The 16254-nt window shown below is 31.7% G+C and overlaps 2 protein-coding genes across 4 annotated transcripts in view; one reads left to right on the forward strand and one right to left on the reverse strand.

Annotated features, from left to right (window-relative positions):
* The window catches only part of LOC130441241 (arrestin domain-containing protein 1-like), a 37958-nt gene extending 32781 nt beyond the window's left edge, over positions 1-5177 (forward strand). Inside the window, exon 9 of the mRNA XM_056774827.1 lies at positions 1224-5177. Within this exon, the coding sequence (XP_056630805.1) occupies positions 1224-1285 (62 nt within the window). The 3' untranslated portion in view covers positions 1286-5177. The remainder of the gene's footprint in view (positions 1-1223) is intronic.
* The window catches only part of LOC130441244 (farnesol dehydrogenase-like), a 38378-nt gene continuing 27287 nt past the window's right edge, over positions 5164-16254 (reverse strand). Inside the window, exons 4-6 of one of the 3 annotated variants that reach the window (XR_008909598.1) lie at positions 13770-15523; positions 13661-13707; positions 12190-13556 (exon numbers count right to left, since the gene is read on the reverse strand). Coding sequence is in view for 1 of the 3 variants with exons in the window: in XM_056774830.1 (XP_056630808.1) it covers positions 7286-7369; positions 15365-15523 (243 nt within the window). In the remaining 2 variants the exon portion in view is untranslated. Of the gene's footprint in view, positions 7370-12162; positions 13557-13660; positions 15524-16254 lie in introns of those variants that run through there. The other 2 variants (XM_056774830.1, XR_008909597.1) reach the window with 2 other exon arrangements.

The following is a 16254-nucleotide window of genomic DNA, read 5'->3' on the forward strand; positions in this document are numbered from 1 at the left end:
GAAAAAGGTAATATGGTCCGACGAATCCCATACAAGCAACAACGGTATATTTAATAGGCAAAATACAAGACATTGATATCAAGAAAACCAACATATCACTTTTGAACAACAGCAACAGGACCGATTTGGTTTTATGTTTGGTATTGAACACTAAAATTTGATATACAATTTGAGAGTATCTTGACTGCCTAACGGTACCTAAATTTATTACAAAATAATATGCCAGAGTTGCTGGAGGACATCGCCCGCTCATACTTCAAAGGTAGCTAGATAATATTTAAGTACTTATTTTGGTAGACGCTCGATTGGCACACGTATTTTAGATTTCTTTGTATGGTTATACTTAAGAAATAAGATTTATGCAAATCGGCATAATAATATAGATGAACACCGAAGAAGAATTAAGATACTTTCCATGGCAACCCTTTATGATTTCAAATACCTTAAGGCAAATTGAAACTGTATATGGTTTATGTATAAGACGAAATGGGCGACAGTTTGAACAATTTATTAGCTTTATATGTTTTTTTTATTTTTGTAATTCACTTTCTAATTTGATTCTTGTTATTACAGTTTTTAATGTTGAATCTGTCCCGATATATTTTTTTGTTTTCAAAATTTTTAAGTTTATGCTATAGAGTGATATTTTGAGTTTATGTTCAGAATATAATTTAATAAATAGTTTTAAATTAACATTGCGTTTTAAGAAAGTAATAATTAAATGCATGTGTGAAAGAATTTTTCTGATTTTTGAAGCTGAAATTTATTAAAGATTAGGTTGTGATACATCAATGTCTTCAGAACAAAATTGCAAAAAATTTACGTCAAAATATTCAGGGTGTTCTATTAAAAAAATACCAAGTTTATCCATCCCCAATCTTAAAAACAGTGCTCTACCAACAATTACTAAATACGCCACCGTATTTTATGTAAAAATATCTATTATAAGCAGATTAATTTTTTTCTATCTTCTACAGGACCTGAGAAATAATAACATCTCGAAAAGTAAACATTTTTGTTTTCGCTTTGTATTTCAGAAACCAAAGAAGTTGGAATATTCCTGTTTGTGGCTTTAAAAGTTTCACGAAATAATGATAGAGGATCGCGAAAACCGCCTATATTTTTAATAATAGCTGAGGTACAGTGCAGTCTCAACCAAATTGGGACACCGTGTACTTCGATCAGTGCTTTACTACCATTACAGTTTTTTTTGTTTGTTATAGATGATATCGACACTCTTCCTCCATCATATGAAGAAGCTATGTGTAAGTCAAAGAAAGAATGAACACAATGAAACTGAATATGGATAAGAAAATTATGTAGCATAATTTACAATAGTATATGAAATATACTAGATGGATGGAACTAGTTCTAGTATCAAATATTTTGTGTGCAGAACATATAATTACTTTTGTATTTTCTTTTACATCCTTGGAGGATTAATTCTCAGTAATAATAATAATATATTTAATTATCCAATTTTTATGGGTAATATTACTGTAAAGGTTGTTATTTTAAAAGTAGACGAATCCAGGATTGATTTATTAAAGCACCGAATGATAAAACCATGTATTATAATTTGTTGATTTCAGATTGTGTTTGTTACTTTTTTGTTAAATTGGAAAAGCAATTATTGATAAAAAATTTCTTAGTTAAATATTAAAATTGTAAAACTTTGGTGCAATAATTCAGTACAGTATATTTCCTCCCATTTATTTTGTTTTAGAAAAACACAACTTGCTCATGTGGCTTATATAACTTGATGATAACCCTTATTGTGAAAATCATCAATTGGTACGCAACTATTATAAACATTGAGAATTCATGTCAGTATCGGAATGTGGTAATTGCGTAACAAGTTCATAATTTTTCTTGCTTGTTCAAATACTTACACCGATATGGTCCTAGTAATTCCTTCAGTTCATTATGGTGGCCGGTTGAAGTACTATGTTGTGAGGTTAAGATAACTGTTTAGCGGCTTCATTAATTCGATATTTACACTAGAACGAGTTTAGATCGTATAAAGGCAATATCAACAAGCGATCATCGTTTTTTAGTTTCATTCAACCAAACAAAAACAGTCCCACTATGCACAGAACATTGCAGAGCTAGGTTTGATTTTGCCAAAGAATACAATAACTCTACTAAAGGAAATTTCATTAATTTGTTATCCGATTATTCTAATTTTGTTCAGGTTACCTAAAGGCAGTGCAAAAAGATGAAGACACTTGCATAACGCAATATCATGGAAAAAATAAGCTACGGAGTAGATTTAGTTATGTTTAGGGATGGTTAAAATCAGTTTTTAAGAAGAAATAAATGATATTGCCGCTCAGATTGAATAATCAGTCACAATTGAAAAAGTAAGATAGCTATGTGATCGATTTTTCGTCGTGCCATAGAGCCCTGCCGATTGATTAATTGGAAAATTAGTGACCTTATAAATACACCTTCATTCCGTTTTTCAGGTTAACTACTAATAAAGGGTAGATTTTTTTCACATAAGTGGAGTAAAATATTGTTGATCTCAATATTATGTTCCCTTAGGTATTATATTTGAAGATATAAAACTACACGGCGGCAACAAAAATTACTGGTGCCAACAATATTCAGGATTGCTTATTCTTTGCTTAGTTATTAAATGAGTATAGCACTAATTCTCTTGCTTAGATTTTCAGATGTAGAAATATAACAGCATAGGTTGAGCCGAACACTTATATTTTCCAACAATATGACTATTCAAATTCTTTTTTGAGTTCTGTTGACTTTTTCAAGTATATAAACTGTCGTCGTATTTCCTTTTATCTCAATGTCCATTTAAGGATCTCAGTACGGCAGCTAGGGGGTCCCGTAGCCGTTTCAAACCCCTCTCAGTTTTTGAGCCGTTTTTAATTCCCCTCAGTTTTTGAACCGTTTCCCTATATATTTTGACGCGATGAATCGATTTCTCGACAATGACAAGCCTATATCTGGCCATAACTTTTACCCAAAGAAAGATATGAAAAAAGTTACAAATAAAAAAGATTTGTTTTAAAAATATCTACAAAAAAGGCTTGTACAGTGTTTTGCAAAAAATCAATATTTAAAAAGTTATTGTCAATATAATGAAAAATTGACGTTTTTTCTCACTTTATCGGTCATTACTTGGTTCCTACATGACGAAGAAAGATTTGAATCAGATCATTTTAAACGTTAAAGTTTAAGCTTCAAAATAAGATGCTAGAGACTTTTAGATATAATCTGTTAAAAAGTTACAAAAGTTTTAATCTAGAAATTTTCATGAAAGAAGCATCGTCATTTTTTATAAATGTTTTAAAGTTATATAAATTAAAAAAAACCAAATGCACCTTATTGTAGCTTAAAGTGCTAATAAATACGAATATTTTGATCACTTCCAGTCATGGTTTCGATCCTTAGTTGTTTATGCAGGTTTTAAACTAGGCTAAAGTACGCGCCCGCGATCAGAGGTGTGCCTGCGATAACTTCTTTACAGTAACTTAATTGAAGTTGATTTTTTATGATCTCAAAAATATATTGATACAAAAATGACCAAAGTCAGGACAAAACATGTTACTTCACAAATTGGGCCTGATAAATTTCTTCAATCATTTGCTTATGGTAAAATATATACATTATACAGTTTCCATTTCTAAGACATCAAATTTCTCTTTCTTAAAGTACTATAAACACAGTTCTTCTGTATTCGCAGATGCTGTAAAAATGGAAATTTCATTACAAATTTTATCTAGTGCAAGTTGTCAAACAAACGAGTAAAAATATTTACTTTTTTGATAGTAAAACTATAATGGCATTGCAACCAACGTCAAATTCTATCAGAGATGCCATATTTTAGGAGTTTTCAATGGTACTCACGAGCAAATGAACTTATCAAAATTACAACGTAACAAATTGAACCCAAAAGTTTTTGGATTTGAGATAGATGAAACTATTTTAGTAGCTTTGCTGTACCGACCAGCTTATGAATTGCCACCGATTTGTAATTGTATTAAATGTAATACAAAATACTGCATATGTAAAGAGTCTAAATCACTGTGCCTTTCTTTTTGTAAATGTATTAAAGATAACATGTGAAAAAACTATTATACGATACGAAAATAGATTGAAAATACATATTAATACTTGAAGGTTTGTCATAATTTTTGTCGAAACAATTTTATAAAAAGGTAAGGTTCAATAAAATAATGAAACTTTTTATCAGAGAATATCTAAAAGTCTGTCACATCTCATTTCGAAGCTTTAGCTTTAACGTTAAAAATGAGGTAGTTTAAATCTTTCTATGTCTTCTAAGAACTAAGTAATGATCGATAAAGTGAGAAAAAACATTAATTTCGCAATAATTTTGCATATTATATTAACGGTAACTTTTTAAATATTGATTTTTTGCAAAAAGCTGTATATACCTTTTTATAGATCTTTTTAAAACAATTTTATTTATTTGTAACTTTCTTTCATCTTTCTTTCTTTGAGTTGTTGTTTTATAAACAACTAAATTGTTTATAACAAATTATTCGGCTAGATTTAAGCTTGGCACCCTTGAAAAATCGATTCTACGTAACAAAAAAACCTAAGAAAACGGTCTAAAACTGAGTTTCAAACGGCTACGTGACCTACCGTACTATATTGACAGTGTCCTGTATTGTTGGTGGTTCACTTATGGTTTGTATGTAGTCGGTTCCACCCTCGTTTGTTTTTGTGCCTTTATTTGCCTACCAAAATTTTTCAAAATTGCATATTTTCGTGGCAGATACAAGGCAATGTGTCAATTGAATGAATTGATTTCTGGTTATTCCAAATGAAGTATGTTGATATGAATATGCTAGCTGATCATTGGAGGAGTGGTGCTGGTTTTATAGTACTGCCCTCTATATCCTGTAAATAATTATGTTTATAAAATTCGCAAATTCATTGGGGTCTAAATATTTGGGTAATGATAAAAAATAATCTTTTCCATGGGTGATTTGACCCATTGTTGGGTTTTAGATAGTGATCCATGTCTTAAATTTTATATTTTTATAATTTTGTGAATAAATTGCATTTTCACTGTTAGAAGTTGCTTATTTTTGTATACCAAATATTTATACAGTTTCCAATTTTGTATAACTCTTGATGTTTATATTTTTAAGATGTGCTATAGAAAATAAATTTTGATACAAAAAGTTGGTTGACTTCCTTTGAAATCAATGTACCAGTATTTTGCATTACCTTTAACGCCACAAATCTTTTTATTAAATAACTAACCTGAAGTGATCAGCAATATATCTTAATATTTATTCTGATAAACTGATGTGGACAGTTAACTAGATACAACTCTACGAAGAAATAGCTACTTCAAAAATTTTAGGTGCCTGGGCATGCTTTCAATTAGGTGCTGTATCATTTCTTGAGGTATGTTCTCCCATTCCTCTAATGCCACTTGCTCAAGATCATTTAACTTTTGAGAAGATGGATTTCGACGACAAATGCGGCGTTTTAAAATGTCCCAGATATACTCGACAGGAGTCATATCTGGACTTCTTAGTAATCAGTCCAGGGTATGAATTCCTACTTCGTTTAGGTAATTCAGAACATCTGCCGCAACGTGTGGTCTAGCATTAAGCTATATATAGAAGACTGTACAAATCTTTCTCCTCGCCGCCTTCGAATTTGATTAGTCTAGAAACACGATGATGACTGGTTAGCAAAGGTGCCTGGAGAGCTCTTCTGCTGTATAGACCAGCATTCTGAAAGTGTTGTCTTATTGGTCTATCAGAGATATTTACATTTCGGACTTCTCGTAAAAGGCTTTAGTGCAAAAAACGGTAATCTTGAGAAGTTAAAACTGAAGAATGTCCTTGTCCGGGCCTCCTAGAATGTGAACACGATAACTTTGTCCCTGTCCATCTTACTCTACTATTCTTTCAGCTTCGCATTCATTAAACTGCCTAATTCTATTCATTTTTTGTTCAACTAGTCTCGACTTTAACACATCTCGATTGACTTAAATTACTGCTATCCACAAGTTGGTACAACAATAGAATGAAAGAAACATTAGAATATGCATAAAATTAGAATTTTAAAAAACCACAAAAACAGTTGTTTGCTGATGAGAAATTTTGCTAAATTTCATCGATAACATTTAAGATACTTTAACTTTTTGTGATAGAGAAAAAAGGAACCCAAAAGATTAACATTTCAGGTTTTGATATTGAAATAAAGGGTGGTACGTTATTTACGGCCTCGAGTTCATGATGGCAATATAAAATCTATCAATTGGAAGATAAACGGTCCTCATTTTAATTAAAAGTGTGACATACCTGTAAGATGTTTATAACAGTCCGAACGAGTGGATGTTCACGTACCCTATGGCTTGTTTATGAAAATAATAGACAAAACTACAAATTATTAATTTAAATTTGCATTTTTATTTTTAAAAATTTCAACCAAAATATTTTTTTTTTGGAGAGCATATATATGAACGGAAATGCAATAAAATAAATAATAGATCAATTTTTGGTAAAAATTCGCGTGTTCTTCTACCTATTAAACATTTTGAATTTATCTTAAAATAAATATTAGTGGATTTAATCATTGAATCAATAATAGTGTTAAAATGGGAACTGTATTAACAAGAAACCTACCAATGCAAATGTGGATGCTGAAGACACTGTTTATTATATCACTACACGAAAACTCCCAATAACATTGTATTTACCAACTTAAAAAATATTGGTTTTGTTAACAACGACTAAAATTAATTGTCCATGATAGATGATAAACAAAGTATTTTCAATATTTGGATTGGGAAATCTATTTGATAATAGTCTCCAAAAGCCCTCAATTATCGAAGAAGAAACTTTCATCACTAAACACAAAACCAAAAGACAATATAAATTAAAAACTTTTTTAATTTCAAATAGAAATTGATAAGATTTCCGCTCTATGGCATTTTGTATGATATTACCATTCTTAATATTATGAAACTAGCTTTTCTTCAACTGTTCTTTGACAACAAAACTCTGCAGTATGGTTTTTCTTAACACAATATATTTATTTTATTTTTTATGTGTGTTTGTACTACCTTTGTTATGAGTGAATAAATTTCATAAGAGGTTGATAATCGTTACATTATATTCCGGCTTCATATATTACAATTTATTATTATTTTTTAGGTAATCACTAAATAAAATAATGCTTATTTATTTAAATCTACTAAATTTCTAATACATTGTAATAGATAATGAGTTGAATATTATATAATTCTGAATAATACTACTCCATCTTGCATTTAACGAAACTTTCTGCGATAATTCAATATATCTCTAATATTGATCATGGATTCACCTAGTGGCATGACGGTCAATTCAGTTACCTAAAATATAATACAATTCAAATTAGAAACCTGGATAATTGATTGTTAACTTTTTTATAAAAATCATATTGCAATAAGGGAATAAACATTCTTCAACGAGCTTGCGGTGAAAAAATAATACATTAGAGTAGATTTCTAATGCAATTCGGGCTAAGTGGAACACAGCTCGGCACACGAGAAACAATGTTAGCATTTCTAATGCAACTAAAAGCTAAAAGTCGTGCCGACACGGTCCACAGAGGTTTCAAGTTACAAGATTGTGAATTTCGTGCCGTACATGACACATGCGCACTAGGTCGAATGGCTATATTTCGCATTTTATACCCTTTATCTTTATCGTTGTTGACAGTATAACATTTATATTTTTGCGTATGTGTATCGTTGTGCGGAAGACGCATGATCTCTTGTATGTTGAATGGTTTGTAATTGGATACACACTGAAGAAGAAATTCATCGTTTATTTTTGCATCCATATTAAAAGACATTTTGCACTTCGCTCGCTCGCGACTAGAAATGCACCTATAGACTTTTCGGAAATTATGATCGGGTTAACCTGATCATGATCTGAATGTTCAGAAACATGGATCATGGTTATTGTTGTTCGGAAACTGATCCGAGTTAGTCGAGTCGTAGTCATATCAGGTATATAAAACCGTGATCATATGTGGTCCAGTATTGTTAGTTTCTGATATTTCTTTGTACTTATTTTTATTTTTTAACAAACAATCTATATTATTAAATTATTATACAGACACCAGTTTCGCCATGACTTTTATCGTCACCCGTACTTCATCAATAGCAAGCACCGGTACATTCTGGTATGAAAAAAAATTATGATTAGATGATCAGAAAATAATATATGAATTGCACAGTATAACTTATAGCTTTGTTCTATTTTTTACTATCAGATCAGAATCCATCAATTTTCTTATTCATCTCTCAATCTATAGACTCGCACGCAAGCCAACTACTTAATATTTTTTAACTGTTATTACAGTTAAGCTGATTGAATAAAACATGCTAGGTTATATTTATATTTAGATTTAGCCGACGCCAAGAATGTATAGTTTTTCCAATATCAATTGCAGAAGACAGTTATGTGGAGGATCAATCGATATTTCATAAATACGCAAGGCACTGATACCAAATTAAGAAATGAAAAATAATGTTTACTCCCCATATAAAATTTGGTATACATCTAACAAACCGTCAATACACGTGGACATCTCCATTTTTCTCTCCTAAACATTTCTATTGGCCGAGACCGTATGTACACAATTTCTTGGAAATATACCTGCTAGAAACTCTGCGATAAGCATTGGCGTGGCTTAGTGATTTTAATTTAATTCATAAATTTCTTTAAATAAATAGAAATATGGGGTTTTTTAGACCATGGGGGAATGAGGTTTAGAAACATTGGGTCAAGTTTTGTCAGCATGTGGTTTTAAATACAAAAAACTAAAAAACCGGACAGCAATAACCGAATCGTAAAGGATCATTCGATGGCGACAAGATTATTGGCGTCAGCTAAAAGACTACCGAAGTTCTAATAGACACATAATTTATCTAGATGAAACATTGTTTGATGGTCACGATGAAGTAAATTTCAGTTGGGTTGACAATAGTAAAAATTGCTGTTAGAATTAGCTATGTTCTGAAGGGAAACGTATTATAATAGTACGCGCTGGAAGCAAAGACGGTTTCGTGCCTAATGCTTTATTAATATTTGCTAAAAAAATTAGAAACTGTGCAGCTGATTATCATGAAGATATGACAGCAGAATTATTTGAAAAGTGATTTAATGAACAGCTTTTACCTAACATTCCATCACAATCAGTAATCGTTCCTACCACTCGAAGCAATACCTTAAGACACCAAATAGTAGTAGTAACAAAGCTCAAATTTTAGCATTTGTGTCTGAAAAAAAATTCTTATTCCTGTCACCGATGTAAAAAATGCCCAACAAACAAAAATTTCTTACTGTTATTATAGATCTAAAGTGCAGATCGCATATTTAACCCTATAGACCAGCGCTCCGCAACGTTTTTTTATTCGTGGCACACCAAAAGCTTTTTCTGGTTTTCACGGTACACCAAATTTAATAGGTATAAATATAATAAAACAACACGTATACACATCAGAAACTAATACATTAATTAATATTTTAATTCGTTTTATTTTACATATTTAAGGTATTATATGTACATAACATATATAATTAATTACAAAACTACAATAATACAAAAAAATAGGCAAAAACGGTAATTAATGTGATACTTGAGCTTGTTTCAAGGAACACAAGTATTTTATATTGGGCTCGATATTTGATAGTGCAACTCGAAGTTCTTGATCGAGATTTTTTAAGCAAGACCGCTTATCATTTTGAATTAAAACAAGTGTCGAAAAGCTTTGTTCGCATGAATATGTTGTTGAAAAAGGGATTAAAATTGAAATAGCCTGTTTTGAAATTTGAGGATATTCATTCTTAACCGAAATCCAGAAAATATCCAATGGAACTTCTCCAAAATGTAGTTTTAACGTCCCGTCGTTACTCAGTTCAATAAACTCTTCTTTAAATTTAAGAGAAAATGCATCAACAGATTTTTTTGCATTAGTTGCAAAAGGATTGCGAATCCAATCATATTCTTCACTTTTAATCGAATGAAAATAGTAGTCAAATTTATTTTCCAGTGTTGTTAAATGGGATTGGGCCAGATCGATAATTAATTGCCTATTTTCAATTATTGTATTATGAACCCTTTGAAACGTTTCTAAAGAGTTGTTACTTAGTTCATTCTGCCAAAGTTCCAGTTTATTTTTGAACCCTTGCAATTTGTCGGAACAGGTTAATAAGTTTTCATTCGGACCTTGCATTTTTCTATTAAGTTCATTAAGATGGTCGAAAATGTCAGCCATATATGCAAGTTTGGCGATCCAACTGTTATCTTCGAAGTGCTGGCCGAGTACGGGCATATTTTGATTTAGTAAAAACTCACAGCGAAGCTCAAACAATCTAGCCAACACTTTTCCTCGGGATAACCAACGTACTTCAGTATAAGATAATAAAGATTTATGTTCTGAACCCATTTCTTCACAAAGCATTTCGAAAATTCTTGTATTTAAAGCTCTTGATTTAATAAAATTTATAATTTTGATGCATTCATTCATAGTTTTTAAAAGTTGTTGTGGTAAAATAAAAAATTTTCTTTTATGCAATCTTCGTCAACAAAACGTACAATTGCAATTAATTGCTTGATTTTTAATATCCGTTGACTCGTCAATTTGAAGAGCAAAATTGTTATCTGCGATCAATTTCAAAATAAGTGTGTTCAAAATATCTGTTGACATGTCGCCAATACGTCTTTTAATAGTTTCAGCTGACAGTGAAACCTTACTCACTTCCTGAACCTCTTTAGGTCCAAGAATAACTCGCACAATTTCCATACATGCTGGTTTAATAAGTTTTTCTCCAATAGTATGAGGTTTCTTTTCACGAGCTATTAATTTTGCAATGTAATAGCTAGCTTCTAATGCTTTATCGGAAACAGATACGATCAACATCATAAATTTTTTTTGTTTTAAATTTTGAGCCAAAAGCCTTTGAAAATATGATATATCCTTTTTAGCACAATTCGGATGTTTTGAAGTTAGATGGCGATTTAGTTTACTGGGCACCATTGAGTCGTTTGTTAATTGTTCGTTGCAAATTACACATAATGGTTTCGGAGCCGCTTCATCGCCGCGCCAATAAAAGCCATAACGAATGTAGTCTTCGGAGTATTTTCTATTCACAATCTTTCTTTTCTTAGCAATACTGCTTGTGCAAGGTTCATCATCTTCTGCCGGAGAAGTAGATTGTTTTCCAAATAAAAATTTACCCATATTGAAATGGGCACAAAAATAAATCACGTTAATAACAAACACGAATGGTTAATTTATAAACTTCTGCGATTTAAGTTATAAGGGTAAGAAGTGATCTGGTTGTATGTGTCCAGTAGAAATTCGTATCTAACACTGACAATATTATATTAGGTTCTAAATCCTAAACAACGCTGTCTGCTGACTATTGAATTCTGCGCAATCACTATTTTTCAGGAACAGTCGATATAAACATTGTGCAGGTGGTTAGGAGCGTTTCTATTGGTTGTGATGACATTTTTAGCTAGAGCCGTATTCGCAAATTTAATCTACCACAATACAAGTTCGATCTAGTTGCTACGGTGTTTGAGCTCTTGTTGTAACATTGTATTTATGCTTGAAAATGTAAAGTTTTCAATACGACCCATACTACAGACTCCATCTTCTATTTACTTCTATTGACATCCATTTCTTCTATTGTGTGAATACATTATAGCAAGTGCTAAACAATTGTTATTTTATTTATGGTTTTGCATTGAAATATAGTATATACAATTCGTTTTTATAAATTGTAAATTTGTATTAGAGTACATTGCATTAAAATAAATATGTTGTGTAATTTCAAGCGGCGGCACACCGGTGTGCCGTGGCACACCGGTTGCGGAGCACTGCTATAGACTAAATATGGGCAAACGTAAAATCAGAATTACGAAAATTTAATCAGTCTCCAGAACTGAGTGAAGAGGTTGTAGAACTCGTAAAGAAAGTTCTAGCAGCAGACCGCCAAGAGCTTTGGCAAAACTGTGTTGAACATGTTATCAAAGAACCAGAGAAGTAAGAATTTATTTTTCTTTACGGTTTTTGTGAACCTGAGTATCAAGTATATGTAATGGAATAAACCAAATCTCATTTTAAAAAACTCAACTCTTGTTTTATTTTTTTTGTTTTTTGATCTGGGACTTTGGTGCAACTGGACCACACTCGTCTATTTTATTATTAAGAAGTACTAAAAACAACATGATGAAACTGGGTCCTTCTTCGAAATTTTCACTTTTTTTTTGTTTTTGTTTCATGAAACTATCCCTTCTCGTTTTTATTATATGGCATTTGAAATATAAGTCATAGGGCAAGTAGAAAATTGCAGTTTAGAACAAAATATATTTAATTATAAATATTCCACAAAATCGTCTATTTTTGGCACACTAAACCTGTTTCTCTTATTTTTTAAAACAGGCTTTTTAATAATTTTTATTTCATTATGGTCGTATTCTATTATATCTTCTCGTTGAGGCCAACGCCAAACGTTTATTTTCCTACATTGCTCCATATGTTTTACTGTCACCTTGTCTTATTCTATTATAAATGACAATTGTATAATCGCCTGGCAAGTAAAGGTTTTTTGCTTTCTTTTTCATTGTAGGGACGGATTTTCAGTTCGTTCTTTTTTGTTTTGTAATTCGCGCGACACCTTAGCTCGTTTCTTTATTTTTTTCTGTTTTCGGTATCTTTTCATTGTTTTTTCTCATGTCACGTCATTCAATATATTCTTTTGTCATAATTATTTCAGCGTTCGTAATATGTGATTCTTTTCCTTTTTGGCGAATGAGTATCGTTTTTGTAGTTCTCACTGCACTCATATATCTTCAACTGACTTTCGATTCTTTCCTGCACCTGATTCTAAGCGTTCTTCGATTTAAGGTAGCTCTGTTCTTAAACTCTCTGTTTCTCTTGTTGAGAGGGATTATGTCCCTACCATTTCACCGTTTATCTTATGTAGTTTTGAAAGGTCCAAATAGGGCTACGTCTAAGCTACGGCTGGAGTACGGTTGTGTGGGAGGAAGCTTCAATATAGTAACATTATGTTCGTACACAAGTCTACAAACTTCTAGGCTGATATGAGTTGTGTTTTGCTGCATAAGCCATATTCTTTTTTATGTTTCTAATCAAATCCCAAAAACCAGTCCTCTCCAGGACGTTCATCTTTAAACCTGTTTGTAACATCATTGACCTTAACAAAAGATTGCAACATCCTTCCAAACCAAACCCCCACTTTTCCATTGTCAAAAGTCCTTCTACTAACATTTTTTCATCCTCATCTGAAATCGTCGCTACTCCTCCTCCCTTGCAACTTTCTGCCATAAAGTCTATTTTCCCCCTTGTACATCTAACATGATGTTTAAGGGTTGTTCTTGGGATGTATTGTACAGCCGCTTCCTTTATCGTGTTTTGACCTTGCTGTATAACCAAAACTGCAGCTTTCAGCTCTTCTTTGTTGTACCTACTTCCATTGGCAGCACGAGTAGCTTTCCATGGATATTTCCTGGGTATTCTGGAATTAAAAAAATATATTTGATATTTTTTGTAAATTCACCTCTGGCTGAGGTGAATAGACCCATAAGGAACCATTTACCTGCAACGTTGCTACCCACTTACCTCAAATCGAAAAATGTTCGGGTTAAATGGGCTACCATCATTATAACCTACAAAATTTCTGACTAAGTTAATAAATTTAAAATATTATCAAAATACTTTTCTTACTTACCTAAGTACACATAAGTTATGTTTCTCCTCCGAAATTGTAACTAGAATCTCGAAAAAACTGCACGTGTTAAAAATTGTAAAGGCCGCTTGACATGGGACAAGATAATATGCAAGAAATTGTATAAAATGTAATATGGAAGATCAAAATACTGCAAAGACGAATATTGCACGCTGCTTAACATTACGCAAGTCTCTTCCCATTACATTATGGTTGCCACTTATCAAAATTCCATAAGAAAAAGTAAACAATTTCCTAACCCCAAATTGTATTTTCTTATTTTGTGGTCAGTATATAGGCTGATGCCTTGCTTTTTGAGTCTATTGGACAGAAAAGAGCATCTAGGCTATGGTGGTCCAAGCCATGGCCACATAAAATAAGAGAAAACATAAATTCAGCTATAGAATTAGTCGAGAAACATACAAAATACATACATTTGGGAATGGATAAAGAAACATTTGACAAACTCCCAAGAAAAATAAAACATAAGATAACTAAGAAATCCTTGTAATAACAGCAGATCAGAAACTCATTTCTTCCTAGAATTGCAACTTGTACACAATGAAAATGATACCAATCAGATAATGATGCAAATGCGAGAAACAATCAGCTGAACTTCATCTACGTATACTTTTCATCGAGAAATATTGCGTCTTGCATTGCATTGCACGTTGTCTTGCGACATGTCAAGCGGCCTTAACGACAAAAAAACACGGTCTGCAGTCGGATACTGATTAATTTCGAGTAGGCTGAAATTTGGACATAGTTAGTCTTGCGGCAAATAGATGGCACTCCCAGTAACCTTTTTTAATGGTAATTCATATAAAAACGACCATACCAATAATTTTACTACGGGGTGGCCCACTCTCCCAATGACCTACCATTGTCACATTACCTTATTATAATTTTTCAGAAGGCACGTTACTTAATGTTTCATACATTTTACCTAAGGGTACAAATTAGTTAATGATAGTTTTTAGATAGTACAAATTAAATCAAAGCGAATCATGTGTGATTTTTTTAGATTGAATTAGATCAGGATTTCGAATTTTCATCATATATGCGTAGAAGGAACGACCATTGGAGCAACTGCTCCGCCCTTAAGAAACCATTCGTTTCTCGGTTTTTAAAGTGGTTTAAAAAGAATATTTGACATACTTCTTAATTTAATCAAAAGCATGGTTTTCGCTTCTTTTCTTCACTTTTTGGGGCTGAAAATTATTTAATAATATAATAAAAACCAATCTAACCGTGTGCGATGCTTCTATAAAATGAATCATTATTATGCGGTTTTCCGGTTTTACCAGGATAGAGAAGATCCTATCATATGACTACGACCCGATTAACTCTATTATATGAGTTTCCGAACAACAATGAACGTGATCCGGGTTAGTGTCCGAAGAGTCAGAATAATCGGTTTAACCCAATCATAGTTTTCGTGATGTCCTAATATGAATTATTTTCTGATAAATGTTTATCGATCATTTTATCAAAAGATTGGTACGTGAATGTTTGATTGACCATTTGAAGCAGATTAGAATACCGTTAGCTGAACAATATAAAATTTAATATTATACTGATATTTGAAACTACTGTACCTGAACCATTGGAGGAGTCCCCAAAACATATACTACAGCATTGGCGATATCCTCTGCCTTCAATGACGGAACCATTTCTAATAATTGTCGCACTAGTTGAAATTCAGGTATTCCGTTCACTTCAATTAAGTCTGGCCTAGTATATCCTGGATTAATGCTCTTAAAATAGAATTGAGAAATTAATTGTTATTTTATGCATGTTACTAGTTTTGCATTATTTATTGTATATTGTCATAAATTAGAGAATATTAAAATATTAAAGCATTCGTTATAATAAAGTAGACAATTAAAAATATTTTTTTCCAGCTATAACTCGAGTATGTTCGTACAAAAAAACATTTATATGAATATAATGATTATATGTCGTCTACATTTATATTTTCAACTATTCAGCCTGTCTGTAACGTAAAAAATGTAATTTTTCTCTAAAGTGTTCTATTGTTTTACAAGGTATGTTTGGAGCATTGTGGTAAACTGTTTATTAGTTATACGGGCTTAAAAACTTTATGACAAAGAGCTTAAATATTTGAAGTTTTAACTAAATTAGTTCATAAATAACAATTTTAATATAAAACTCATCAATATAAGTAGAGTTACTTCTTACAAATGGAAAACAGAAAATGAGTTCGTCTTAACCTATATTTACAATGAGTAGCATGATCATTTCATCAGTAATATTGTCCAGCTTCCAAATTCTCTCTTCTTCTTTAATCGTATCTACTGCCTTTACCCAGTTTTCAGGCTTCAAATTATATACAGCCTCCAGAAACAATTATTCACCATTAACCATTTTAAAAGAATTATTTTTTCATCAAATTTCTCCCTTTATTTGTGCCCATACCAATTAAATCATGTTTAATTCTCAATTATATGGTAGTAATCCAATCACC

The sequence above is a fragment of the Diorhabda sublineata genome, chromosome 3, assembly GCF_026230105.1.
Source record: "Diorhabda sublineata isolate icDioSubl1.1 chromosome 3, icDioSubl1.1, whole genome shotgun sequence".
NCBI classification, from domain to species: domain Eukaryota; kingdom Metazoa; phylum Arthropoda; class Insecta; order Coleoptera; family Chrysomelidae; genus Diorhabda; species Diorhabda sublineata.